Source organism: Camelina sativa, chromosome 12 (assembly GCF_000633955.1).
Source record: "Camelina sativa cultivar DH55 chromosome 12, Cs, whole genome shotgun sequence".
Lineage (NCBI taxonomy): Eukaryota > Viridiplantae > Streptophyta > Magnoliopsida > Brassicales > Brassicaceae > Camelina > Camelina sativa.
The window spans coordinates 19243912-19260384 of NC_025696.1; the positions used below are offsets into that span (position 1 = coordinate 19243912).

The 16473-nt window shown below is 39.3% G+C and overlaps 1 protein-coding gene and 1 pseudogene across 1 annotated transcript; both read left to right on the top strand.

The window, feature by feature from the left end:
- On the top strand, positions 1113–2199 carry LOC104732202 (enoyl-CoA delta isomerase 2, peroxisomal). The gene has a single exon (XM_010451737.2). It carries the CDS (start codon positions 1242–1244, stop codon positions 1962–1964), a length of 723 nt encoding a protein of 240 aa, XP_010450039.1. The 5' UTR covers positions 1113–1241; the 3' UTR covers positions 1965–2199.
- Positions 2939–4579, top strand: LOC104732203 (annotated as a pseudogene).

A 16473-nucleotide genomic window follows, 5' to 3' on the forward strand; every position in this document is an offset into this window, starting at 1 on the left:
AGCAAATTAGAAGAAAAAAAACTGTACCCGAGCCAGACGCACCAACACGTTCCACACTCGAGAAACGTCTCCTTTTTCTCCGCCCTTGTTTTGCAACAGCCGCCGCACAACGTCATGTGCCGGCATTCGCTCAACCAAAGATCAGCCTTGACGCCACAACCGCAGATTTAGCACTCGTTCAACGCCACCATGATCAGAAGATTTCGCGAATTTAGGGTTTTCAACCGTTCTTAAAGAGTTGGAAAGTCTCTCTGGCTTTTGACTTATTTTTTAAGAGAGACCATGAATAATAGAGCCATTCAGCCGGTGCTGATGGTGTTTTTACATTAATCTCGTTATCAAAAAATATATAAGGTTTTAGGACCTTTAATGATTGATATTTTATAATTAAGAGCCTAAATTTTTTAAATCTGAAAAATAAGATTCTAATTAAAAAAAAAAAAAAAATTTGGCACATGGTCAAAAAAAGATTGAGCCCTGCACATACTACCTATGTGTTTAGAACATGTTGAATAGAAAAAACAGAATAAAGAAGTTGTGTCGTTGGATACTTTTTACATTAACATACTGTATTTTGAATGTCACATCATTTATCTAGTACCGTTGGTTTGAAGACCAAATATTAGAATGCAGAAAAAAATGAGTGTAAGTCTTGTAGCTATGAAGATCAAAGTCTACTCGGTAGACCCAAATTTGCACTGATGGAGTTTTTTTTGGGACAAATTTTTTGAGTGATATATTTGTGTCACGTCTTGAAGTGTTTTGGACCGTCATCAACCACCAAAAATAGGACGAATCAAGTGCAATTAACAATTTTGTTTACATATAAAATATTCAGATATTTAAATTTTTTTATAGTCAATAAAATCATTCTTTTATGAACAAAAATTAAAATTCAAAACATAACTCTAGAGTATAGATATATTATTTTTTGAACATTATTCAACACAAATTTAAGTTTATCTACATAATCTTTTTGATTGTTTTGCCATTCGAGTCGAGTGTGATCACTCTTAAGGAAATGTCATCTAAAATTAAATTTTGAGTTTGACCAAAAAAAAAAAGAGATCCGTACACGCCGGCCCATTGGGCCTTATAAATGGAATCCATCGCAATTAAAATATTTATTAAAAGATAAGATCTCACCGTTACATAATTCAACCTCACAAAATTCACACATTTCATTTTCAATTTCAATTTCAAGATCAATCCTTCTTCCTCCGATTACCACCACCACTACCATGTGTACGTTAGAGAAACGTGGCGATCTCTTCCTCTTAACCCTAACCGGCGACGGCGAACACAGATTCCATCCCGACACGATCGCCACCATTCTCTCCCTCCTCGATCAAGCGAAATCTCAGTCCAAACGTGGATCCGTGCTCATCACCACCGGTCACGGCAAATTCTTCTCCAACGGCTTCGATCTCGCCTGGGCTCAAACCGCCGGATCCAAAACCGGAGCCGCGAACCGGCTTCACCAGATGGTCGAATCATTCAAACCGGTGGTCGCAGCGCTTCTCGATCTCCCTATGCCTACGATAGCCGCCTTGAACGGCCACGCCGCCGCCGCGGGACTGATTCTGGCTTTAAGCCACGACTACGTGTTCATGAGGAAAGACCGTGGGGTTCTGTACATGAGCGAGGTTGACATAGGTCTTTCGATGCCGGAATATTTCTCGGCGTTGGTTAGGGCGAAGATCGGGACGAGCGCGGCGAGGAGAGAGCTGTTGCTGAGCGGAAAGAAGATCAGAGGAGAAGAAGCGGTGGGATTGGGGATCGTTGACACTGCGGCGTATGATAGCGCGGAAGGTGTTGTGGAGGCTACTGTGCGCCTTGGTGAGAAATTGGCGGGGAAGAAGTGGAGTGGTGAGGTGTATGCGTCGATAAGGAAGAGTTTGTATCCGGAGCTTTGTGGTATTCTTGGTGTAGAGGCTAGAGTCTTTGCAACTCCCAAGCTCTAAAGCCTCCTCTCTTTAAGAGTGAATCTTTGGCTTAAATAAAGAAAGCAAAAAATTGTTTTGGGAGAAACACGATATTAAACTAGAATTATGGTCCCAGATGTAATAAACATGTTCAATGTTGGCTTTTTGCCTTTTTCAGTGTTGTTCTTCTTTAGGACAACACTGAAAAAGGTAACCGAAATAATTAGGATTCGGTGTATTGTTCTTCTTTAGGACAACACTGATTGGTTTTAAATCCGTAACCGAAATAATTAGGATTCGGTGTAGAGGTAAATAAATGAACTCGAGGTAACCGGATATTGGAGTTGGTTTAGCTAGGGGTTGAACTTGAAGTGGTTATCGGAGAAGGAGTGACAGTTCTGTTTTGGTCTGCTTTTCTCGAATCAGTGTTGTTTTGGCATAAACAGTGCTGTTTTGGTCTCTCTCGCTATTTTCTGCAAACTTGCAAAGTATTTGAAGCCTTTAGGATAAACAGTGTTGCTTTGCGCTGCTATGTCTTTAAAACATTAAACTATCGAATGTGAAACTAGAATTTCGGTATATTGTGAAACAATTAAACTAGGATTTCGGTATATTGTGACAAAAAAAAAACATTAAACTAGGATTTCGGTATATTGTGAAACAATTTTTCATATAATTATAGTTGAATTAATTTATTTTGACATATAATATCGAATGTGTTACAAAGCCTATTCAAATGTACCCAACCAAAACAAAACCGAATTTAGACAAACCGAAATCGAATCAAAATTGACGTACTAACCATACAAATTTTTTCTAAATTGTTTTAAATTATTATTATATAAAAATTAAGTTAAAAAAAAATAATCGCTTTTTACATATATTGTGATTCAAAATTTTAGAAACATCAATACAATAAAAACACAATGTTTCTCTCCAGAGGTTGACATCTCAGCTTCAACATTGAAGCAGGTGTTGACACCTCAGTAAAAAACTCTAGCCTATGAAATTATAACAATAATACACCTAAACTAAAAAACAGTAGTCTGTCATCAGATTACCCTCGAAACCTTTACGGTCACCCTTCCTACATATGCGAATGGGTCTCGTCCGACCCGACTCAAGATCCAATTTTAACCACCGGGTCTAAAATACTAACCGACTGAGGCTACGGCGGATCTACATAACAGTCGTCGTTAACTGCACATTCTCGTCACTCTCCACCGTGAATCCACAAAACTCCGGCGGTAATCTCATCCTCCACGCCACCACCGGAGATCCAGAACTCAACCTCACCGATTCAGTCCCAGTCCTAACCGAATCCCCAAACTCCGTTGATTTTGATCTCTACAACTAGGCACCATAGCCAAGAAGAAGTATGATTACCTTTACGACGGGCGGCTCTTCCCTCTACGATAACCTGAGCCCGCAGCGAGTCAGAGAATGGATCGCTTACCACGTCAGAATCTTCGGCAAACGTTCCCATTTCGTTTTACACAACGCCGGAGGGATACACGAGGAAGTGTTTGAGATTCTAAAGCCGTGGATTGAGCTAGAGAGAGTGACGTTACATGATATCAGAGTTCAAGAAAGGTTCAATGGGTATTACCATAGCCAGTTTATAGTTGTGAATGATTGTTTGCATAGGTATAGGTTCATGGCTAAGTGGATGTTCTTCTTCGATGTCAATGAGTTCGTTTACGTTCCGGCGAAAGAGACGATCTCGTCGGTTATAGAATCTTTGGAAGGGTATTGTCAGTTTACTATTGAATAGAATCACAGATGCCTATGAGTAGTCGGATTTGTTACAACGGTGATGGTCCGGCCAGAACTTACAGGTAAACAAACATTTATCATAGAGCTTTTTGTAAACCAAAATCCATGTGCTCTATTGTGTTGAGTGACTTAGAATATATTTTTGGAGTATATAAATAGTATAGTATACAATAAGGATATGATTCTGTCAACACTTGGCCTGCAAAAGTCTTTGTGCATTTCCATATTAGTCTCCTATGTCGGTCCAGATCTTTGCTTTTATTTCACATCATGTGCTTTGAGTTAGTAATGTTTCAATTATTCTATCTTTTGATTCCTCATACGGTTTTGGTTATAGATTTGGTTAAGTTCTAGGACCGATAATACTGAATTGATCTCTAAAATGGTATTTTTGCTTTTTTAATGTTTTTTTAAGAAATGGGGGATTGAGAAACTGGTGTATAGAGACGTCAAGAAAGTTCCAAGACGGGATCGGAAATACATGGTTAAGCCTGAGAATGTATTGGTAACAGGAGTCCATATGTCTCAGAATCTACAAGGGAGAACATACCACAAGGCCGAGAGCAAAATCCGTTACTTCCATTACCACGGTTCCATCTCTCAGCGACGTGAGCTTTGTCGTTACGTCTTCAATGATTCTAACGTTTTTTTCGAGAACACTCCGTACGTGCTCGATACTACAATCTGTGACGTTGGCCTTGCTGTGAGGACGTTTGAGTTGAGAACGATCGGTGACCGGTTGCTACGGACACGGCAATGAAGAGAAGAGATGATAAAAAATAAAAAAACTGAATAGTAAATGTAATATTCATCTTAAGAAAAAAATCAGAAGTTGTCAAGATTGGGGCATTACATTATTGTTTTCTTTTGGGGATATATTCTTTTATTGTATCATAGTTTAGGTAATGGGTTCAGTAATACAACTTTTAAACTCTTTGGTGCATATATATATATATATATATGTACATATATATGTTCTTCTGTATGGATTAGAAAAGGTCACTCTTTGAGTGTAATAATCACCGATCTTGTAAGTCAATTCGTAGGTCTTGTAAATTGGAAGTGAGAAAATTATGTTTTTTATTGGATCTGATTTTAGTAGTGGAAGTGTGAATTCTACAAATATGAAATCAATCTTCAGTAAAAACTGAAAAAACAGTTCAAAGGTATGGGTTCCTCAACTTGGCCTACTAACTTCCACAATAAATAACATAAGAATATATGTTTTCTTCTTTGAAATTTCCCTCAGTGTCCATGGATTCCAGGCGCCTGCTGGGTAAAATCTACATTGACTCAAAAAAAACTCGAGAAGAACCATGAGAGTTGCTGATTAAAGAACAGTCAGGAACAAATCTTTATGTCATTGTATTTCTCGAGAAAAGAGGATAGATATAGGGTCTGTTCGTTTCGTCGCCGCAAGTACCTGCAGTTACGTCAGCCGCAGCTATCATTATTTGTTTGATTGCCGTAGGTACATGCAGCATGACGCTGCAACAAACACAGTTTCTGATTTTGAACGTCGATTAGATGCGGCGATTAAAAAAGTTGTGTTTACCGCTGCCGCAGCCGCCAGCGTCAACGAAACGAACAGACCCAAAGTCAACCAAAATGTTTCATTAAAAGCAATGTGTTGAGGCAGCCCAACACCGGAGAGAGTAAAGATGATGATAAAGATAAATAAAACAAATACCAGTGAATGATATAAACAATCTAGACATAAGTAAATTTTTGTTAACTACTTAGAGAGTGACTTCTTTTACATGAGACTTAATTTGATTTAGTTTGTCTGGAGAAGCAGAAGTTGTAGAAGTGTGACCTCTATCTATGACTTGATTTTTGTTATCTTACAATTTCTAAAATTTTTAATGGTGTTAAGTAATTGAATTTTGGCTTCCATTTTCTTACTGGTATCAAAAGTGGAAGAGAGAAGCAAAATAAAGAATAAGGAAGAGAAATAAACAAAAGGAGACAGATATGAGTTGTGTTTTGTGAGACAGATTTTCATCGAGCTAGAAGGACTCATATCGCAAATAAAGCGTCTTTGGAAAATACTTGCTGTCAAGAATCTACAGCCGCTGATAGAGATTCAATCGAGATCATATTCACGAAGTTATGAACGTTTTTCCTGGTAAAGTAATNAAAAAAAAAAAAAAAAAAAAAAAAAAAAAAACAGTTCTATTGCAGAAACTTCAGGAACACATTTGGAGGCCCGAGAGTATTTCGATTGGGACATTTAGAGGCCCGAGAGTATTCCGATTGGGACAAAATTTGGTGGAGAGATTTAAGGTACTACTGAATAGATAAGGAACGGTGGGATTGCTTTTCCAACGGTTAGTTCTTCATTTATTTGTATGTTTCAGGTACTGATTAGGTATAGTAAAATAAATTGTGATAAGTTGCATTGTTTGGTTTGGCAAACGAGGTTGGATTGAGCTGAAGCTCAGTAGGTNAAGTTGCATTGTTTGGTTTGGCAAACGAGGTTGGATTGAGCTGAAGCTCGGTAGGTGTATTGTGATGCATGAAATATATGTTTTTGTTTATGGAGAACCAAGCTGTAAGTCTCCAACAAGTTAAGGCTAAGGTGAGGGTGGTATTTGCGGATATGCAATAATCTCTTTATTTATTTACTCTTCAACAGTTGTTGAATATATGCTCAACAATTTTCTATGTTGTAAAACTTTCGATGATACGTTTGAGTTATTTGGATTAGAGATTTGCATAACTTATTTTGGATCTTTTGATGGAATCTTCAAAGTTTTATTATATGAGACTATGCTTTTGAACTCTTTTTATTGGAAGTGTTTTAGCATGTTGAGTTTATTATTTGAATTTGTATAAAGATAGATAGTGATTTAACTTTTTACTGAAGACTGTATTATGAGTATTGTTTCATAAAGGCATTAACAAGTGTGAGTTACTATTTTTAACAGTGATATGTACTCCTTAGCTTTATGAGGAGGGGCTGCTGAAATGTCTGCCTATACATGTTGGTCTATTTGGATTTTTTTTTTTTTTAATTTATAATGATAGTTTATCAATTGTATGAGCTCTAATGAGAAAGCTAACAGACTTTAAATTACAAACATACAAAAAAATAAACATAAAAATATATATAAAAGGAAAAATATAGAAAACAACCCGCGGCGTAGCGCGGGTACTATCCTAGTACATATAAAATTTTAACGTTCCACTTTGCCCAAAGTCCAAAGATAAAGTTTTAGACAACGATAAAATTTATATTACAAATAAGATCAAATTTGAATCCAAATCAATTCATATTCCATATAAGATCAAATATGAATCCAAATTCCAGTGAGTAGAAACTTTAACTAAGTATATTTAAATTTAAAATGTTGTATATGTTTAATTTAATTATTAGTTGAATCCTTAAATTATAGCAGATATAATATTTGATAAATTTTAAAATTTTTAAAATATCTCTGAACAGAATTATAAGATAAGACAAGTTGTGAAAGTTCGAAGATGGAGAGGGATGAGAACCCTAGGGCGACGGCGAGATCTGGTGTGCAGGATGCTACAATGCTGGACGTCGGGGAGAAGGGACGTCCTTCGGGAGAGCCGCCAGACGACATGAGAACGTGGGCGGATAGGGTGAATGGCGGTTCAGTCGGAGGTATGCAGACACCAGAGAGTGTCATGGATGATGCTTTCGTATCAGCACGATTACGAGTGGCATATCCACACGGGGAGGATGGTGAGCCTGAGATCACGATTGGGGACGAGGTTCTGCAAGTGATGTATGGTCTGTGGAAGAATTGTATGGTGGTTAAGATGCTTGGACGACCAATTCCGATTGCAGTCTTGAGTCGCAAGCTACGAGAGTTGTGGAAGCCAAAGGGGGAGATGTACGTAATGGATCTCCCACGTCAATTCTTCATTGTCCGTTTTACACAGGAGGATGAGTACATGGGGGCTCTCACTGGTGGTCCATGGAGAGTCTTTGGTAACTAGTTGATGGTGCAAAACTGGACGCCGGCTTTTGACCCATTGAAGGACGAGATCGTGACTACACCAGTCTGGGTGCGATTGATGAATATTCCGGTGTCATATTATCATCAGTCTATCCTTATGGGTATTGCGTCCAGTCTAGGGAAACTGTTGAAAGTGGATACGACAATGTTGAACTTCTCAAGGGCTTGTTTTGCCAGGGTTTGTGTTGAAGTCAACTTGTCGAGACCTTTGAAAGGTACGGTACTGATCAATGGGGAACGCTACTTTGTTGCATATGAAGGGTTGGATAGAATTTGTTCATCATGTGGACTCTATGGGCATTTAGTTCATAGTTGTCCGACGAGGGTGACAGAAGATGCTCTCACCATTGCTGACAAGCCAGTGATGCCAGCGGTAGGAGATGCGCGTCAACAACGGCAAACCCCTCCAGGAATGTCTGAGGAGGGCTTTACTACCGTTAACTGGTCTAGACGACCTCCGGCCAGGAAACCGGCAGAGACGGTTAATGCGGTGGTTCCTCTCGATGGTGTGCTTGAACGTAATCTTCAGGATATTACACGTAATCTGGGATTGCAAACATCAAATCGTTTCTAGAATCTGATCACCGATACGGGATCTGCTGAGATACGGGAAGTTACCATGTCCAGTGCGATGAATAAGGAAAATGAGCCAGCTCCGCATAATCTAAATCCGGAAGGTAGTGGAGTGCAAGAGAGGAATATGCTGTTTAAGTTCAAGTCGTTTAAAGAAATGGGTGGGCCGCGTGCTGGTCAGAAATCGAAGCGGGCTGGGGGTGTTAAAAATGGTGAGGTTAATGGGCCGCACACTAGAAAAGGTTCACAGTGCAGGCCCACGAAGGGTTTGGTGTTTGGTCCAACAAAGGGCGAGGAAGCTTTATTGGCGAGCGGGAAGAGAATACGAGTTGAAACGGTGGAGATGGAAAGACCCGGTGGTGCTTATGCGACTGCAGAGAGGGGACACCGGGGAGCAGGAGCAGTAAGTCCGGCAGATCCATCACTGCACATGGGACCAGGACTTTTGGTGGATAATGCCACGGTGGTTGGGGTTAGTGTCCAACGTGATAAGAGTGGTATGGAGGGGGGGTCATAGTTGGCTTGACGGCACACTCCGGTAGTTTGGAGGCTTTTTATTAATTTCCTCATGAATTGCATCTTATGGAACTGTGGGGGGGGGGGGCGAATAAACCCAATTTTAGGCGTGCAATACGATACTTGTTGAAGAAATTTAAGACGGATGTATTGGCTCTGTTTGAAACTCATGTGAGTGGTGATCGCGCAGCTCGTATCTGCCAGGGGTTAGGATTCGAGAATTCCTTTCGTGTGAACTCGGTGGGCCAGAGTGGAGGTTTGTGGTTACTTTGGCGGTCCGAGATTGGAGATCTGGAAATTGTTGAAGCAGCAGACCAGTTCATCGCTGCGAAACTAGATTTAGGTACCGAGACTTTGAATTTTGTATTCGTCTATGCGGCTCCATTAGTGAGTCGTCGTAGTGGGTTGTGGGAGCAGTTGACTTCAGTGATAAGTCGCTTGAATGGTCCTACTATAGTTGGAGGCGATTTTAACACAATTGTGCGTGTTGACGAGAGAACAGGAGGACGTGGTGGTTTGCCTCCAGACTCACTAGCATTTAGCGAATGGATCAACTCTTTATCTATGATAGATATGGGATTCAGTGGTAGCAAGTTCACTTGGCGACGTGGGAAAGTGGCGGAGACTTATGTAGCCAAGCGTTTAGACAGACTGTTGTGTTGTGCTCACGCGAGACTTAAGTGGCAAGAGGTGTGTATTAGACATTTGCCGTTTCTAGCCTCTGATCATGCCCCTCTATATCTTCAGTTATCGCTGGATGTTGTGTTGAATCCTTTACGGAGACCTTTTAGGTTCGAAGCAGCCTGGCTGAAGCATTCTGGTTTCAAGGAACTTCCTACTGCCTCATGGAATGGGGATATGTCTACGCCTGAAGCGCTAGAACTGTTACGAGTGAAGCTTCGAAAGTGGAATAAAGAAATCTTCGGTGATATTCAAAGAAGAAAAGAAGACTTGATGAGTAAGATTAAAGTTGTCCAAGATGTTCTGGATGTATCACCAACAGATGATATGTTGCAGCAAGAGGAGGGGCTAATCCAACAATTTGAGGAGGTCCTAGCACAGGAGGAAACACTATGGTTCCAGAAGTCGCGGGAAAAATGGGTTGCTCTTGGTGATCGCAACACCAAGTATTTTCATACATCAACGGTTATACGGAGACGCCAAAACCGGATTGATATGCTGCGGAATGAGGATAACACCTAGATCTTGGGCCAAGTAGAGTTGGAACAGCTTGCGGTGTCCAACTATTCTCTACTTTATTCACTGATGGATGTCCTGCAAGAGGTGGAGAGGTTGCAGACGGAAGGTTTTATGGCACTGACAAGGGATGAGAAATTGCAGTTGGCAAGACCTTTTGTGCCAATGGAGGTGGAAATGGCAGTCAGAAGTATGGGGAAATTTAAGGCTCCAGGCCCTGATGGTTATCAGCCTGTTTTTTATCAAGATTGTTGGGAAGTAGTGGGTGAATCTGTAATACGGTTTTTTCTACAATTCTTTGAGACTGGGGAGCTGCCTCCGGCTACAAATGATGCTTTGGTGGTACTTATTGCTAAAGTCTCAAGGCCTGAGCGTATTAACCAATTTCGACCAATCAGTCTATATAATGTTCTTTTTAAAGTCATAACAACGACAATGGTCTTGAGGTTGAAGCAAGTGATTGGTAATCTTATTAGCCCGGCGCAGTCAAGTTTTATCCCAGGACGTTTAAGCATTGACAACATTGTTATTGTGCAAGAGGCGGTGCACTCGATGAGGAGGAAACAAGGCAGGAAAGGGTGGATGCTCTTAAAGCTGGATCTTGAGAAAGCTTATGACCGGATACGGTGGGATTTTCTCGAAGATACATTGAGAGCAGCTGGTTTTGAGGAAAAATGGGTTCAATGGATCTTAACATGCATAGTGGATCCATCAATGACGATCTTATGGAACGGGGAGAAGACAAAGGCCTTTAAACCAGCCCGTGGCCTTCGTCAGGGAGACCCCCTCTCTCCATATCTCTTTGTCTTGTGTCTGGAGAGGCTCTTTCAAATGGTGGATAGATCTATTGCAGCAAAAGAATGGAAACCAATACGCCTATCACAGGGTGGTCCAAGCTTGTCCCACATTTATTTTGCTGATGACTTAATCCTGTTTGCAGAGGCTTCAGTCACCCAAATAAAAGTTATCCGTCGGGTTTCAGAGAGGTTTTGTGTGTCATCAGGTCAAAAAGTGAGTTTGGAGAAGTCGAAGATATTTTTCTCTAGTAATGTCTCACGAGAATTGGGGAAGTTGATCAGTGATGAAAGTGGGATCAAAGCAACACCGGATTTGGGGAAATAATTAGGCATGCCTATTCTTCAGAAACGGATTAACAAAGAAACCTTTGGTGAAGTGCTTGGTAGGGTGAGCTCAAGACTATCAGGATGGCGTGGTAGTTTTCTGAGTTTCGCGGGGAGATTAACCTTGACCAAGTCTGTTCTATCTTCTATCCCAGTGAATACAATGAGCACTATAAGTTTACTAAAATCAACGCTAAATGAGCTTGATAAGATCTCTCGATCTTTCCTCTGTGGATCCACTTCGGAGAAACGAAAGCTGCACCTCGTCGCTTGGGACAAAGTATGTCAGCCTAAGGAGAAGGGAGGACTTGGTATTAGGAAATCTCAAGACATGAATAAAGCCCTATTAGCTAAAGTTGGCTGGCGGGTTCTTCATGATCACACGAATTTATGGGCGCGGGTGGTATGCTGTAAATATAAGGTTGGGGGAGTTCAGGATCAGCGTTGGTTGTCTGCCAAGAGACCATGCTCCTCCACTTGGAAAAGCATTGTGCTCGGGTTAAAAGAAGTGGTGGTGAACGGAACCAGATGGGTTATTGGGGATGGTAGTTATTGGGGATGGTAGGACCATTCGCTTTTGGACAGATAAATGGGTGCTGAATGAGCCTTTAATTGAGAAGGTGACAATGGCCCCTACGAGTGGTTTCGAGGGGATATGTGCGAAGGATGTATGGCGGAATGGTGAAGGGTGGGACTGGAATATTTTTGCTCCATATGTTTCATTGGAGACTCGAATGGTTTTGTCAACGGTGGTTATTGATAATGTCACAGGTGCGCGAGACAGACTTGCTTGGCGAGGCACTTCGAATGGATAGTTTACGGTTAAAGCTGCCCACTCTTTACTCACAGGATCTACGGATCCTAACCCAAATATGTCCAGTTTTTATCGGAGAATCTAGCAAGTTAGAGCTCCTGAGAGGGTTCGTAGTTTTTTGTGGTTGGTAAGCCATCAAGTCATCATGACAAATATGGAGAGAGTTCGACGACACTTGGGTGATACGAGTGTTTGTCAGGTATGTAACCAGGGATATGAGACCATTATGCACGTTTTGCGAGATTGTCCGGCTATTGCAGGACTGTGGATTAAGCTTTTACCAGTTCAGCGAAGAGAGGCATTCTTTACAAGCACGATCTTTGTCTGGCTCTATGGTAATTTGGGACTAATAGAGGATGAGACAGAGTATTCATGGTCAACCTTGTTCGCTGTTGTGGTATGGTGGGCTTGGAAGTGGAGATGCGGGCATATTTTTAGTGAAGTGAGCAAGTGCAGAGATAAAGTGAAGTTTGTCAAAATACTAGCAAAGGAGGTGGTTTCAGCGCACAAGGTCATACAGGAAGGGAACCACTTGCGTGATCCGGTTGAGCAAATGTTATGTTGGAGTCCACCGCGGGATGGGTGGGTGAAGTTGAACACTGATGGAGCGTCACATGGGAACCCAGGGATAGCTACAACTGGAGGAGTCCTGCGTGATACGATGGGGCAATGGTGCGGCGGTTTTGCCTTGAACATTGGCATATGCTCTGCTCCCTTAGCAGAGTTATGGGGAGTTTACTACGGCCTACACATTGCTTGGGAACAACGAGTGACAAGGCTTGAGCTGGAAGTTGACTCGAAGATGGTTGTTGAATTCTTAACCACAGGGATTGCTGATTCGCACCCCCTGTCGTTCCTGGTACGCCTGTGCCACGGCTTCATTTCAAGGGACTGGATAGTCCATATATCTCACATCTATAAGGAAGCTAATCGTCTAGATGATGGGTTAGCCAACTATGCTTTTTCTTTATCCTTAGGCTTTCATTGGTTTGTAACGACTTCGACTTTGCTAGAGCCGCTTGTAATGGAGGATGTTGCCGGAACTGCGTTTCCGCGTCAAATCCGTTTGTAGTTTTTTCTTTTTCGTTATGAATAAATAGCAAGGAGGTCATTTGCCTCATTGTCCTCTACCAAAAAAAAAAGATGAGACAAGTTGTAAAACTAGTCATGATGTTCCAAATCTCTGAAAATTGGCCTGTGTTTTCTAATCTTCTAAATGAATTTCACCTACTCTAGGATTCATTTCTATTCTTTACCCTATTCAAGATTTCATGCTTGTCGAATATGAAGGAGGATTGTCTCGTTCGGTCGTCCAGATCATTAATCATATAAATTTCTTTTGTAAACACTTTCTCTTAGGTTTGAGCTACCAATTTTGGATTTTTTTAAATAAAGTTTGGTTGGAAATAAAAAAGATGAGACAAGTTTAAATCAACAATAATATAAATTTAAAATATTATTAATTCAGTGGTATAACACAAATAAATAACCATTCTATTATTTTGTTAACACCAAGATATTAGAATACTAAACATGTTAAATTAATTCAATTATGATTGTAAAAAAAATATATATATATTTTGCGGTATGCTGTGGTTTAAATCCTACTATTTACAGACAAAATCGGTCTAATTGAAATTTTGGTATCATCTAGAAAACTTTGTGCCCACTTTTTATAGTAAGAATTCTTTTTAAACTTATGCAAAATTGTATTCAACTATATGTTATGAAATAATTTTTAGACAAAATTGTTGAACTTTAAATTTTTACTTACGTCATAAATGAAATAAATGATTCTAAAAATACAGTAAATTGGTGACTATAATCTTTCATTGAATATGTTTGTCCAAGATAAAACAAAAAGCAAAGGAAAAACATATTAATTTAAGGGAAAATAACTAGAATGTCTCATATATTGAAATTAATAACTAGAGTAACCTATATCTTTTAAAAATAACTAGAATGTTTTTCGTTATTTTAAAATTTCTATAATACCCTTTATAAGCTTTGTTGAAAAAATGTTATTACGAAAATGCCATTAAATTTTAATATCAGTGTGACATAAGTTGCTGTTATTTACAAAAACACCTGAAATTCGTGAAATTTCTAATGAATCAGTAAGACAAATCTGTGACAGATTAGATTTTATTACCTAATAGTCACAAATTTGTTCTACAGATTTATCTATATCAAAGATTTATTCTACTGATTTTTCTTTTGCCACAATTTTGTTCTACAGATTTGTTATTACGTTGTCGCAGATTTAGAGGCTGTCGCAGACTTTTTGTCTACCACAAACATTTTTTACAGACTTTTATGATGTTTCCACAGATTTTCTTTATACGACAAATTTGTTTTTGTAGACTTGTTTTGTCCTACAGATTTATTTTTTAACTACAAACTTAATGTACAGATTTTTTATGTTAAGTAGCTACTGATTGATTTACAGTTACTACAGACTTATAATAAGTCTACAAGTTGCTGCAGAGTTGGTTTTAAGAAAGATAATTGCTAGATTGACTCTTAATGATCACATGTTTATTTAATGTTACACTAGACTTATTTTTATCACAGACTTAGTTTTAGTCACAGCTGATTTGTTTAATTTAAGTGGTCACAGATTTAATTTTGACTAAACTAACTTTTTTAGTGGTGACAGACTTAATCCTACAGACTTGTTCAAACCTTTTAACCATAGATTTTTTGTTGCAGACTGATATGTCTATTTTTTGTCTCTATTTAGCATGTATTTATTTTGCATTTAGCTAGGATAACATATTATTTTGCATCATTGTTAGTTCTTTTTGCATAAATTCTGCGTTGCATTGTGCATTTTGGAGTATTTTGGATATATAGGAGCCGAATGAAGCCTTAGCACCACTCCCAAGACTCACGGCACGCCACTTGACCGACCACGCCAGACACGCGACTTGGACGCTCCCGGGAAGAAGCACCAACATGCAGCTCGAGTCGACGCCACTCCACTCGACCCGTTCCACTCGACCTAACTCGAGTTGACGTCACCCCACTCGACGCGCACCGACTCGACCGCAAACGTCAGGAAGAAAGCCGACTCTCTATCTTGTCGTTTAATGTTTTAGGGATTTCCATATTTTACTAGAAATACATTTTGTTAAGTATTTACCCAAGATATCTCGTTTTTTCGCTTAAGGTTTATCTAGCCACCTAAAACGTTTTCTGCTTTTGTAATCCAAGAATTCATTTAGTTTTTTGCATTTGATTTCTTCTACAAAGTTGTTCATCTCATTTTTATCTATTTGATTATGCTTGATTCAATGTTTTCTGGGTTTGTATTCTTGGTGATGATGATTTCTGGATCTGAGTAGTGTTAGAGTTCTTGAGGATGGATAGATTAGGTGGAGAATCTTAGTATAAAGGGTGTTTAAGTTTTGATTCGTATGATTCCCTTCTGGACTAGAGTTAGAAACACTAGTTTCTCTCTGATCAATTGGGACTAGGTCTTAGACATTTCCACACCCAAAAGGTGTTTGATGAAATGTCTGACCAACTATTGCCAGAGACTTACATACCTAGCCTAAGAGATTAGTTGTCTAAGGTGTTTGTTGACATGAATGAACTGGTTCGTCATGCCTGCTTGACCATGTTTCTCTAGCAAGAGCTAGGTGACCATGTTTCTCTAGCGAGATCTAGGTTTGGAAGTGTTTGAGTCTGAGTAGCTTCTGCCAAAAGATTGGATTAGCTAAGTCGTGATGTTCATTGTCTAGGGATAGTTTGCTTGTGGCATGTTAAACACTCTGTAGACTAGGAGACTCCGCCGACATCAATTACTCCCATCCTTAGGACTTCTATCTTTCTGATTGTTATTTGCATTCCTTAGACCGTTTCTGTTCTTATTGTTTAGTTCATGCTTAGACTTGTTTCTGCTTTTACTCATTCATTTTCGCTTCTTGTTATGCATGTTTGTTTCTAATCTTGTAGTTCATTTTCGCTTTGTGTTTCAACATTTCTAGGATTGTTAGATATAAACCCACTCTTTCATTTGGCTTGACTTGTGATACTTTGATTGCATCTTGAGTGGTAGCAAAGTTCCCAACTGGATTGCTATCTTAATTACTACAACTACATAAAAGGTTAATTGAACCTGTTAGGATAGACACAAAAATCCTAGTATTAGACTTATTTACAGACGCAACAGACTTATTTGATATTACATGTTTAAAGGTTTGACTCATCGATAGTTGACCTAATCTTTACCTTATCTTCCAATGTTTCGATTCAAATAATTCTGACATAATAATAAATCTGCAATAAGTATATGTAAATGTAACATACACTTTTTTACAATAATATAGTACAAAGTCATGAGCTTTTGATATATATGTAAATGTAAATGTAGTATGGTTAAGGTTCTCTATCTTAGGATGTGGATCTAACCCAATTTATTTCACTAAAAAGAATGTTTAGTTGTAGTATATATACATGCCTAAGACTTCGTTAATTACTTTGTACTTATATTTGAGCATGTTTATTCGATTTTAGATTTAGCAACTTAACCATGTTTCTCCTAAACTTTTGTA

Coding starts and splice junctions, on each gene's coding strand:
- LOC104732202 (XM_010451737.2), top strand. CDS start 1,242: ATGTGTACGTTAGAGAAACGTGGCGATCTCTTCCTCTTAACCCTAACC.